General features: G+C 36.9%; 1 protein-coding gene and 1 long non-coding RNA gene across 5 annotated transcripts; both read right to left on the bottom strand.

Moving 5' to 3' along the window:
- Positions 1-261: 261 nt before the first annotated feature.
- Positions 262-3752, bottom strand: LOC146886561 (uncharacterized). 2 transcript variants are annotated; one of them, XR_014994895.1, is made up of 3 exons: positions 3546-3752; positions 3371-3433; positions 262-496 (listed from the first exon to the last, which is right to left on the bottom strand). It is a non-coding gene; the product is annotated as an uncharacterized LOC146886561 (long non-coding RNA). The 2 variants fall into 2 exon arrangements; XR_014994896.1 differs by having other exon boundaries at positions 262-490.
- A 960-nt stretch (positions 3753-4712) lies between these two features.
- On the bottom strand, positions 4713-11416 carry LOC146886560 (pleiotropic drug resistance protein 1-like). 3 transcript variants are annotated; one of them, XM_085673041.1, is made up of 20 exons: positions 10885-11416; positions 10667-10787; positions 10397-10570; positions 10145-10304; positions 9972-10048; positions 9826-9879; positions 9047-9721; positions 8455-8932; positions 8249-8352; positions 8016-8160; positions 7842-7922; positions 7597-7721; positions 7142-7474; positions 6728-7018; positions 6548-6631; positions 6328-6461; positions 6009-6236; positions 5716-5887; positions 5334-5588; positions 4713-5195 (listed from the first exon to the last, which is right to left on the bottom strand). In XM_085673041.1, exons 1-20 carry the CDS (start codon positions 11208-11210, stop codon positions 4935-4937), a joined length of 4278 nt encoding a protein of 1425 aa, XP_085529167.1. In that variant the 5' UTR covers positions 11211-11416; the 3' UTR covers positions 4713-4934. The 3 variants fall into 3 exon arrangements, with proteins under 3 accessions (XP_085529167.1, XP_085529166.1, XP_085529165.1); XM_085673040.1 differs by having other exon boundaries at positions 10397-10787; XM_085673039.1 differs by having other exon boundaries at positions 7597-7922.
- Between the last annotated feature and the right edge of the window lie 981 nt (positions 11417-12397).

The raw sequence follows: 12397 nt of genomic DNA, 5'->3' as shown, positions 1-12397 counted from the left end.
TATTCTAAAAAAATAATAATAATATGTATGTACTATTTTTAATTTATATGATTAAACAATAATTCATTTATATATATATATATATATATATATATATATATATATATATATATATATATATATATATATATATATATATATATATATATATATATATATATATATTCAAAATAGTCTCATGCACATTGGACGGGTAAAATACTAGTAATAATTGTAACGTCTCATTTAATTATTAAACGAAATTAAAGGAAACGTCACGCAATAAAAGTATAGTAGCGTAGTCTTGGGGTCCTTAACACAACCCTTACAACCTGGGCACACCACGATGCCAACAGAAACCAGATACAATTCTAACAAGAGTGTAGAGTAGGAAAACATAAAACGATACAAGGACCGTAGCCCTAAAGAAAACATGAATAAAATAACTCCAGCCCAGATGGCTAAGTAGCGGAATCGCCATTCCCTTGTTGACCACGAGAACCTCACCCATCTGCTCCTATCAACCAAGTTGATGATTATCGCAAGAAAGAACAGCCACATACAACACAACCATGCAACAAAACGGGTAAGCTAGAGCCAACAACATATTCATCATACAGTCAAATATATTTTCATCATCCCATATCCATATAACAACCAAGCATGTTATGACTCTTCATTCAATACACTACAACTCGACTCGACTCATCCGGATACGTATAACCTAGTCGGATTCAACGGATGCTTGCACTTGTGGTGGATACCTCTGCTCGCCCCAGAGCTGCTCATCTCCGAGCTGTGTGTTACAAGTGTTACAATGAATCAAATTTCCCTCACCACAAGGTTATCCCTTAATGAATTTCAGGCCTCCTGCTACTCTCACCACAGGAGTCAGTCCGCTCTAAGTGAGACTAACTGACTCCTTAGAGTGTCAGGATGCAACCTTAACTTGAATCCTTACCTAGTTATACAGATGGGGCACCACCATGGACACCCACTAACAGGGGCCATGGAATTACGTCCCGACCACTGAAGCGCAACCCTGAAAGTCTCACCTAGAGACCCCAAGGAATTATACACTGACACGGACCAGCATACATAAACAACCAAGGATTTATACATACGTTGCACATAAGGTTTCAACCCAAAACCCATAACAAATCTCCATTTCTCATATGTTGAATCATTACCAACTCGTTTTTCTCGATCATGAGTAAGGTGTTTCTCCTCATGCCAACCATACTAAAGCTTTACCAACCACCAAGATTCATTATTGCTCATGCCAAGTTTGTGACCCCACACACATACATATGTAACCAACTCATCATATACAAGTCATGTAGAGATCATGCCAACTTTCATACCAAACCCATCATTTGTAATTCAGGAATCATACTACGTATACCTCATACTCCATTATATACATATCATTCATCATACATTCATACCCAACCAAAACAGACCATTCAGGTACAAACAAACATCCAATCACAGCATTGTCTCGCCCAACACCTCGCTCAGGCTGAGGGGTCTCGCTCAAGCGAGATAGTCTCGCTCAGGCGAGTCCCCCCCTAGAGATGGCAAATAAACCCGTGCCCGTGGGTATCACCCGAACCCGTCCCCGTTTTGACGGGGAATCCCCGCTTTGACTGGGTATGGGTATGGATATGGGTAATACCCGAAATTTTCAACTGGGGATGGGGATAGGGATGGGGATATATATATACCCGCCCAAATACCCGTCCCCGCTTAAATTACTAAACTATTTATAATTTATTAAATAATCTAAAAAATATATATAAATAAATAATATATTTACACATAAAATATAATATAATAAAATATAATATAATATAGTATATATACATATAAATAAAATATACTTTTATATATATATATATATATATATATATATATATATATATATATATATATATATATATATATATATATATATATATATATATATATATATTTACACATATACATGTAATATAATATAATATACTATAATATAATATACATATAATATATATACATAATAATATAATATAATATAATATATATAATATATACGTATAAAACAAATTAATCATTTAACTAGTGAGATCTTTTATAAACAAATTTATAACATGACAAATTTATAAAAATTTAAAAGAAATATATATATATATATATATATATATATATATATATATATATATATATATATATAAAAGCATAAAATATCTACGCATATACATATAATATATATACATAATAATATAATATATATTATTATATTTATATTATAATATAATATAATATATACTTAAAATAAATATATATCTATAAATATATATATATATATATATATATATAAACATAAAATATCCACACATATAATATATATACATAGTAATAATAATATAATATATAATATAATATAATATATATAAATAATTATATATATATATATATATATATATAAACATAAGATATCCACACATATAATATATATATACATAATAATATAATATATAATATAATATAATATAATATAATATAATATATATATATATATATATATATATATATATATATATATATATATAACATATTTCTCATTCTGATATATATATATATATATATATAACATATTTATATATATATATATATATATATATATATATAACATATATATATATATACTATTATAATATTTTTCTTAATATTTGACATCATGAAAATCAAAAAGAGTATGTTATTTTAATATTGAATATTTTGATAGTATCATGATTCCGTTGGTGTGATTTTTAAATTTTTTTTATAAAAAATATTTAATTGATATATGGAACAATAAAAAAATGGGTATGGGTATGGGTATAAGAAAATACCCGTTACCCGGTGGGGATGGGGATGGGTCAAAAGTTGTATACCCGTTGGGTTTGGGGATGGGGATGAATTTTTATTATGGGGATGGGGATGGGATCATGATACCCGTACCCGCCCCGCCCCGTTGCCATCCCTACCCCCCTCCGCCTAGGCGAGAGCACGAAACAGGAACAGGGACAACGCAGGATCTCGCTTAGGCGAGATCCCTCTCGCCTGGGCAAGTCGTCTGCTCGCTCAAAATTGAAGAGTTGGTCGCCTGGGCGACCTTGGGTGAAAAGTGAGCCTCCGCCAGACTCGCTTAGGCGAGTCCGACTCGCCTGAGCGAAACTACCAGGTCTCGCCCTGGATTCACCTGCAATAGATACACTTTCCCAACCCTTCCATCATACAAGATACCCCCTCCCCGCACCACAAACAACGATTTATCCATACAAACATCCAGTAGACTCAAACAGATCAAAGGCAACCCAAAAACAGATTAAGGACAACTCAAACTCAAAACCCTAACTTCCCGTACCTGGAGGAAGGGTTAACGGAAGCCTTGGCAGCACGATAGCTAGCACTACTGTCCCGAGAACGGCTAAAGAGCTGGAAAACAGTGGAGGAACAGAACCAAAGGGGAAAAATTAATACGAAGTCCTAACTGGAACAATGCCAAGGAAAAAATCATACAAGCTAGAAGGGGCACTTACGCAGAGTAGGAACTGAGTTTGAGCTAGCTCGAAGTGGACCTTAAGGCAAACCCCAACAGAGTGTTCTGTGAGGAGAAGGGAGAGTGACGGCTGCTGGATCTTCTGCAAGGGTGCAAAGTGAGGGTTAGGGCATCTTGAAAGGGTTTTATCAATTGGGCTAACCCTAGGCCCAAACACAAGAGGGCAGCCCTTAACTTTAGGGCGGAAATGGCCAGCCAACTTTGATGGACCTTACAATAATAATATATATGATTCCATATGTTAATATTTTTTAATATATTTTGGTTTATCTACATGTATATGTGTTTCTATTATTACGATCTTTTAACACTTCGTGTTGTGTTGTTTTATTTTTTGCAGATCATATGTCACCATATTATGCTTACATTTTGTATTTAATACAAACAAATTCATATCCAAATACATAATTTAAAAAAAAACATATGTACATATTAATAATTAATTATTTATCGAATTAATAACAATATTTGCATGTATTAACGTTGCTTTCTATTATTATTATCATTATTATTACATGACAGAAAGTAAACATCCTACGTTTATGTTGTTAACAAATATATTTCTCTTTTTGCATCCTTTTTACAAAAACTAATATATATTTAAGTTTCCGCTGCATTATAATAACTAATTATATATTATTTCACTTAACATAATTAAAAAAAAAAAATCACTCGTGCGTGCATGCATGGGTATAAAATATAGTTTGGACTAGAAGAAATAACTTCCAAAGTTTTTGCTTTGACCTACATTTCTGATTTGGATTTTTTTTCTCCTTGAATCCTTGAAGAAGTAAGTATTATATCAGTTAGCTGATGTAAAAATATTTTACGAATAAAAAATATTGATTAATACACATGGGTTCGATAATTGAGGTCAGAGAGCACACGGCAGCAAGGAGCACCTGGCGGTTGCTCACCGGCGTCAGGTGGTGGCTGGCCGGCATTGGGCGGTGGTCAGGCGGTGCTGAGTGGCTTGAATGAGAGCTTCCCTTTCGCGTTTTAATTGATTGAGCCAAGAGCGCTGAGACGCGAAAATAGGATATTTAATCATGTTTCGTAGGAAGATCAGAGAATACATTACTAAAAAAAAGTGAGAGAGATATCCGACAATAAATTGTAAATGAAACAAATAAATAAATAAATAAAATTGTGTGGTGCATAAAATTGGGCTTAATATTATGCTGTAAGAAAGTATCAAAACTCATCATACATACATTTTTCTAGTACAACCTTCAAATTGGCTGGGGTTGCACACAAACAATAGATGCAAACAAACATTACAAGTTTAGAGAGAAATTAAAAACAAGGGGAAAAAAGTGGAAAAATACAAAGAATATTTCAGGTTGGAAAAATCTATCTCTCTATTTCTCTATCTCTTTTGGAAGTTAAAGGTCTTGATTGCAACAGCAAAAGTAAAGGCAAAGAGAACTGCAATGCCAGCAACCACAACAGCAGCAACTCCGATGAAGTCATGTTTGATACCATAATTGTCTTCTATGAAAGCTTGCACAGTCTTGTTTTCAGCTACCATAAATTCTGTTATATCTCCAAACTGAGATCCAACCAATCCATACAAGGTCCAAGCCACTGGGCATGCCCAATAGTACCATCTCCACCAAATTGGAATGCTCTGTTCAAAATACAAAACAATGTTACTATTAAAATTATCATTATCATGCATGAACATCTCTTGAAACCATATCACATATGCATGCATTTCTCAACGTATTTTATTTATTCAAAGGCAGGGTGGCAACAAACAACTTACAGGTCTTGAAACAACAAATCCTGAGAACAGATTCCAAATTGCATAAAATGCAGCAGCCACGATGGAAGCAACATGGTGATTTGGTGTCACTGCAACGCCCATCATGCCGTAGAAGGTGAAGTACAACAGTGTGAAGTACATGAAAAATAGATACCAAAAGAATTTCTCCGCAGTCCAATCAAATCCGATCATGGCATAAACTATTACACCGTATGTCACTGCTTGGAAAAAGATATAGGGTAGCTCCACCAGAATCTGTGACAAAAAGTACCAAGTTTGTTTGTTGTTGGATACTTTACTTAACATAATCGATGTGATTCAAACGAAAGTACTAGTAAGTAATGTCTGTAAAATAAATGACGATGATGTTATGTTATGATACCTGTGAAAATGCATAGGGTAAGGCAGAATACATTCCCGCAGCTTTTTCTCTGTAAAAGACAGTCCTTTCAACAGCCACCACTGGCTGTACGGAAGAAGAATTTTGTACTCCAAGGAAAAGAACAGCAGTATACATTGAACCTAAAGCATTCATCAGGTCTCCTCTTGTTGAGCTGTAAAAGCACAACACGGAATCAGAACTCCAGTGGAATTTGGAAGTTGTCACACCATATATATGTATATCATGATGCACTTTACTTTTGTAGAGTAATAATAAGAATTTATTTGACTTACTGTCTTCCTCCGAGGTCCCAGAACATCGTTCCAAACATTATGGCTATGAATGTTGTGAAGAAAAACCTCACAGCAGTGTAGGGTGGATTACGCCAATATGACCAACGTTGTTTCCATAAGCAAGCTTGGCATTGAACCAAGAAGGACTGAGCGTATTGAGTAGGGAAATGAAGATCCTTTGAACCGGGAGCAGGCTGACCCAATTCTTGTATAAGCTGCTTGTTTCTCCTGAAAACCCATGAAAAACACACTTAAGCATTATGAAAATCAAGAAAACATACAACAGTTAGTAAATTCCTATCCACTTTCGTTGCCTTACCTATATAGATCAGAGTTCTTGTACAGGTCAGTGAAATCAACACCCAAACTAAGCTCTTGAGCTGTGGTTGTAACTTCCAACATCCAAGTAGCAGGGTTATATCCGTCTTTGATTTTGCTCACACCATCAATGCTCTGGACAGTGGAAATTATTGGGAAAATTTAGTATTTTCTGTGAATAATGATGATCGTTCTAAGTTACTATTAGAGTATGATCTTACCTCAAAATACTTGATAAGATGACTAGAATGACGACCCAGTGGCCCGACATATATTTCTTGTCCTCCACGCTTCATCAGGAATAGCTGGAATCACACAGAAAAACATCATGTTAGATTCAAGCCTACGTGGGGAGAGAAACCAAGGAAGACATGTTTTCATTTGTCATTGTCATCACCCACCTCATCAAATGCTTCAAATATGTCAATGCTGGGCTGATGGATGGTGCACACAACGGTTCTTCCAGTGTCCACAGTGTTTCTGACTGTTCTCATGACAATAGCAGCAGCTCTTGCATCTAGCCCAGATGTAGGCTCATCCATGAAAATTATAGACGGGTTAGCCACCAATTCAACCGCAATAGTCAACCTCTTCCGTTGTTCAGTAGAGAGGCCACTCACACCGGGCAATCCAACCAGCGAGTTCCTCAATGGGTTCAGCTCCACCAATTCCATGACTTCCTCAATAAAGCTCTGTAACCATTTTTCAAATCCAAAAAGTTCCAACAATCAGCCTCTAAGTAGACAAAACCAGCTATCTCAATGACAAACATAAACTTAAAACGCTTTTACTTTTCTCAGTCCTTACTAACTAACCTTTCTGGTTTTGGAATCAACACTTGAAGGCAAACGTAGCCATGCTGAGTAGACCAAGGATTCGTAAACTGTAACATGAGGTGAATGGATATCATTTTGCTCACAGTATCCAGAGATACGGGCAAATGTTTCTTGCTTCTTAGGGTACCCAGAAATTTTGATGCTTCCATCAATATATCCACCGGTTTTCCTACCAGCCAGAACATCCATCAACGTAGTCTTGCCAGCACCACTTACACCCATCAAAGCTGTGAGAACACCAGGCCTGAATGCACCACTAACACCCTTCAGAAGCACCAGTCTGTCCTCTTGTACACCTTGCTCCTTCATTTCCTGCAAGTTGAAATCAAGGGAGTCAGAAATCAATTCTTTTTTTTTTCTGGCTGAAGAAGTGTTAGAATGGAGACACTGTTAGAAACCCGAATGCTAAATTTAAGCCGTGGGATGTGATTTACCTGTGGCATGTCAACAGAGTAGACGATTTCATCAAATGTGATAGAATGTGGTTCAAAAGGAAGAACCATTCCTTTTTTCTTTCCGTGGCTAGACTCCACCACAGAACCATCTGTTCCTGAGTTTTCTGCAGGACAATTGAAAAAAATGTTCAACGTCTTGGAATATAATACGAATTGCTGGTGAGAAAGGAGTATGCTTGTCGTTTGGTATTCAATAGGAGTGATATATAAGCAGCATAACTCACCTATGCGTGGTAATTCAACTTCTGCGGCGCTTGCTTCAGTAGTTGGGTCTTCAGCTATAACTGCCTGTGGCTTATCAAATGCTGCATTGACATTCAGAGACATACATATTAGTAAGACCTTGAATTGAATTTACGACAGAAATTTAAAGTACAGATGAAATGAAAAGTACTCACGGTCAAGGTATTCGAGAGCCAAACCAAACAACACGTTGAAAAGGAGCACAAACCCAACCAGTGCCCCAAAACCCAGCCAATACCAATATGAATCTTTGAAGAAGGCGCGAGAGTCCAGATACTCAAGTCCTAAATTGTGGGTAGCCTGTAATTAGATAGCAAAGAAATTAGAATCACACTTTTCTAAACAAAAGAAGCATACAAATTCTTAGGTTGTGAGGTCAAGCAATTACGTTGTGCCAGCTGTTTCCAAGAAATTCATTGCCCATGAGAGCATTCTGCCCATACATCAACGGTGAAATCCAGAAACCCCAAATCCACCATTTTTTAATATCCCCTGATTCAATTGGAAATGGAACGAAGAAGCATTAGCTTACGTTTTCTCATTATTAGAAATGCAACAATTTTTTAATCACATGCTTGCATGAATTGAACTTACTCTTTGACAGAATGAAACCGCCCAAAGTAAGAAGTGTGAGAACTGCAAAGGATCCAAATGTATTGGCGACAATCATGTTTCTACCGAGTGCTGCAATGGCTCGGAATAATGCAGAAGCCATCTGACTGATAAATAGCAGGATGAGGTACTGCTTGAAGAGCCTCCCGACATTTGGATCAAATCCAATCACATAGTAGGTGAGGAATACCCAAAGGGCAACCTCCACTATAGTAACGGGAATCTTGAGAATCCACGAAGGAATAGCATATGCCCAAGAGGGAAAAAATAGAAGATCTCGTTGCTTGTAGAAAACAGGAAGCTTAGCAATGGTCATGGAAATCTCAGCCATTCCATTAAACATAACCGTTACTATTGTAAAAAAGATAGCACCAGCATAAACACCCGCATCATCAAGATTATCACGGTGCATCTCCGTTCGGAAGAACAGCGTCAATGCAATCAAAGCCATGATGAAAAGCTGAAAAGCATCAAGAGCAAAACGTTTATTAAGATGATCATCATATATGCGTGTAAATGAAATATTGTGTGCAGTTTTTCTTGATATAAAACAAGGTAGAAATCAAGCACCAACCTGGCATAGCTTGAAGATGTAAACAAATGAATTCCTTTTCATAAGCAAATACTCTCTTGAGAAGTTAGCCTTTAACAGCTCCTTCTTGTTGATACCATACTTCTCAGTGGTCAATGCAGCCGGGTGGCTCTTAGTCTTGTCAAATGGAACTGCAAGCTCTTGTCCAAGTTTTCTACCAATATGGAATGATTGAAATGCCTCAGCGAATTGAGTAACTGTCACAAATCTGTATGGTTCATCTCTGCGCACCCAATACTGTGCTTGATCTTTCTTGGAAGTCACTTCTTGAAGGAAGTCAGCAGCACCTTTCCTCTCGGGACATCTGAAACCCATGGATTCAAAGAAGTCCAGAACATATTCACGAGGGCCATGGTAAACAACTTGGCCGTCGGAGATTAAGATAATGTCATCGAAAAGGTCGTAAGTCTCGGGTGCTGGCTGGAGCAAAGATATGACAGCAGTGCCATTTAGAATGTGGACATATTGTCTGAGAGAGCTCACAATCTGAAATGTGGTGGAGCTGTCCAACCCTGTGGAGATTTCATCCATGAATAAAGCATTCGCTGGTCCAACCAACATCTCTCCAGTAGTAACACGCTTCCTTTGCCCACCAGAGATCCCACGCAACATTTCATCCCCCACCATGGTATCAGCACATATATCTAACCCCAGAATCTGCAAAGATAAACAGTTAACTAGTTCAGTAACCTGGCCTTCGTAGCAAGTTCTAGCACATGTCATTACATAATTGAATTGAACCATGCTTGTTTAAGCATTACCTTCATTGTATAATCTGTCACTATGCTTGACTCCTGGCCTGCAGTTGCAGTTGCCTGTTACATCAAAAGACTATAATCAGATGCAATCCAAGTTTTGGTTGTTCTATTTTACTGAAAAAAAGATTAACAAGAGCTTGTTTGGTGACCTTCATGTAGACATCAAGATCTGGGTCAGGCTTGATATTTGCTGCTTTCTCTCTTCTAGACAACTCAGATAGCATGTCTGCGGATTCAAAGAATTAAATGAAGATCGGTCATTCTTAGTTGGGCTGCATACATGCTAAATTAGATTTTGAAAAGATGGTAAAGGGAAACTAACCATAACGTGATCCAACCCCTTGGCACCTGGCTGAGAAAGCCAAGGTTTCCCTCACAGTCATTTCTCCAATGTGAACATCGTGCTGGCTGATGTAAGCAGCGGTTCTCTGGGGTACAAACTCGTTCAGTTCGTGTCCGTTGTAAGTCACTTTTCCAGATACCTGAATAACACATTGGTATCATATTAGTATTTCTTTCTTTCTTTCTTTCTTTCTTTCTCTGTCAATATACATAGTAAAGAAATGTGATTAACCTGAAGACTTTTATCAAGTTTTCCTGACAAGGCCAAGAGGAGTGTGGTCTTTCCCGAACTTGGAGGACCCAAAAGCAGTGTCATCCTGCGAGGTTTAATAACCCCGCTGACATCTTTGAGAATAGTGACGTGTTTCTTTCTGCTGGGGATGATATGGAGCGCGTTAAAAAACCCCTGCAAGATCAAAAACCGTGTTGAGAGACTAATTTCAGAGGAAAAAAGAACAAAGAAACTCGAAATTACAGGAAATGGAAGGAGCAAATTCAGTACCTCAATGACATTAGTGGCAGAGTTGATGAAAGAGGGCAAAGCTCTGCCTCCCACAAAAGCCTCTGCCTCAATCTTCAGGTGCTCGTATCGAACTTCAATAGTGGGAATATCAAGTCCAACTCTGTAAAAAGCAGCAAGTGAAAACAGGAAAAAAATATATGAGTCTCTGAAAAGGTTATGTATGGGTTGATACAGTTGTGTTAGGAAGAGTAATGAACCTGTCAATACGCTCCTTGAGCTTCAACAAGAACCTCTCGTTGTCCTCCTCAGCCACTTTGACCAGCCTCTCAAGAAGCTTCTGTCTTTCTTGGTAACCAAGATCAGCCACGTCGATTTCGTTGGCGGCTCCATGAGATGCTGTCAGCAGACCTTTCCTGAGACGGTTGTAGGTTGGGAGCTTCTCGAGAGCAGCCCATTTGAGAGCTTCTTCGTCATCTTCTTCGCGTGAAGACCTTGAGAATACCTCCACACTGCTGTTTCTCCAAACCGTCGAACTTCTCGCTCGCATACTGTTACTTGCTCTGTATATATCGCCGCCCTCCATTCTCTCAGATTCTCGCGGTTACCCGCCACGCCGCACCACCCTGTTTTTTCTTTCTCTCTCTCTCTTCTTCTTCTTGTTCGACAAGGTGACGGAACCAGACACCACTGTCTGCGTTGCTTTGTGGTGAAGGTAAAAGAATGAAAGAATGTGCAACAAAAACGAAAGCGAAATGGTTCTTTTTTTCTGAAATGAGTAGTAGGGAATGGGAAAACCATGTCTCTCTATTTATACTTTTGTTGACGTCAAAACGAGACAGCCATGGATATTCATGAGTCAAACCTTCGAATTAAATATTAAATACCGCTACTCATTCGTATCACCTTTTCCTTCTTTTTTCTTTTCTTTAATAAGAGAAAAACATGCCAAAAACTAAATGTTCTGTTACTTTAATAACTGTCATTTTTACGATGTCTTAAACAACTGCTAAATGCGCTGAATGTGTCACTGTCGGTAATCCAACAAAATTACTGCACTAAACACTACTCAACCATTAATTGCAAGATTAATTACATATTAAATATAGATACTAATAAGTAAAAAATTTATATATTCTGTTATTAAATACATATTAAATGTCCTGCTATTTTAATATAGATACTAATAAGTAAAAAAAATTATAATGTGTTAAATGTTCTATGGTTGATGTCAATTATTTTTTCGCGCGGAAAGAACTGTTTGTAATAGTAGCGGTAGCTAAGAATATTAATCACAATTCAGCAAAATAATTGATGAAAAGAATAAAATGAAATAAAAAATGGACATTGAATGTATTTGGATATGTTTAAAAAAAGTGTAGTCAAAAGTTTGGAGCTTGACCGATAGATAAGACATGATACCATTTGAAAAGGAAGTAGTGTATGTTAGGGAAAAAGTCGCAAAAAGAATCCTTTGAGATCTTTTTGATGAAAAGAGAAAATAATAGTAACGTTGTAACGGAATTTCCATTTTTAATTTTAATTTGGAGAAAAAAAAACGGCCGAAAGAATGGATTTCTTCACGTGTATTGCTTCTGAAGCTTCTCCGAAACATTGGCAACTAAAGGAATGAAAGCCTTCACACTTTGACTTCTAGATTGATAAAAAAAATATTATTATATAAGACATAGCCAGCAAAATTGATCAGCTGTTGTGGGCGTTGAAAGAACCTTTGACCAATAATTCATCTTCTAGATAGATAGCAATCGGTTA

Source organism: Vigna unguiculata, chromosome 5 (genome assembly GCF_037176805.1).
Source record: "Vigna unguiculata cultivar grain cowpea cultivar isolate G323 ecotype 2 chromosome 5, ASM3717680v1, whole genome shotgun sequence".
In the NCBI taxonomy this organism is placed as follows: domain Eukaryota; kingdom Viridiplantae; phylum Streptophyta; class Magnoliopsida; order Fabales; family Fabaceae; genus Vigna; species Vigna unguiculata.
Note: the sequence above shows the minus strand (reverse complement) of the source record. Positions and strands in the feature narration are given on the sequence as shown.

Coding starts and splice junctions, on each gene's coding strand:
- LOC146886560 (XM_085673039.1), bottom strand. CDS start 11,210: ATGGAGGGCGGCGATATATACAGAGCAAGTAACAGTATGCGAGCGAGA. Junction 9,722..9,825: donor TGACAGATTATACAATGAAG/GTAATGCTTAAA, acceptor TTATCTTTGCAG/ATTCTGGGGTTAGATATATG. Junction 6,632..6,727: donor TATTTGAAGCATTTGATGAG/GTGGGTGATGAC, acceptor GTGTGATTCCAG/CTATTCCTGATGAAGCGTGG.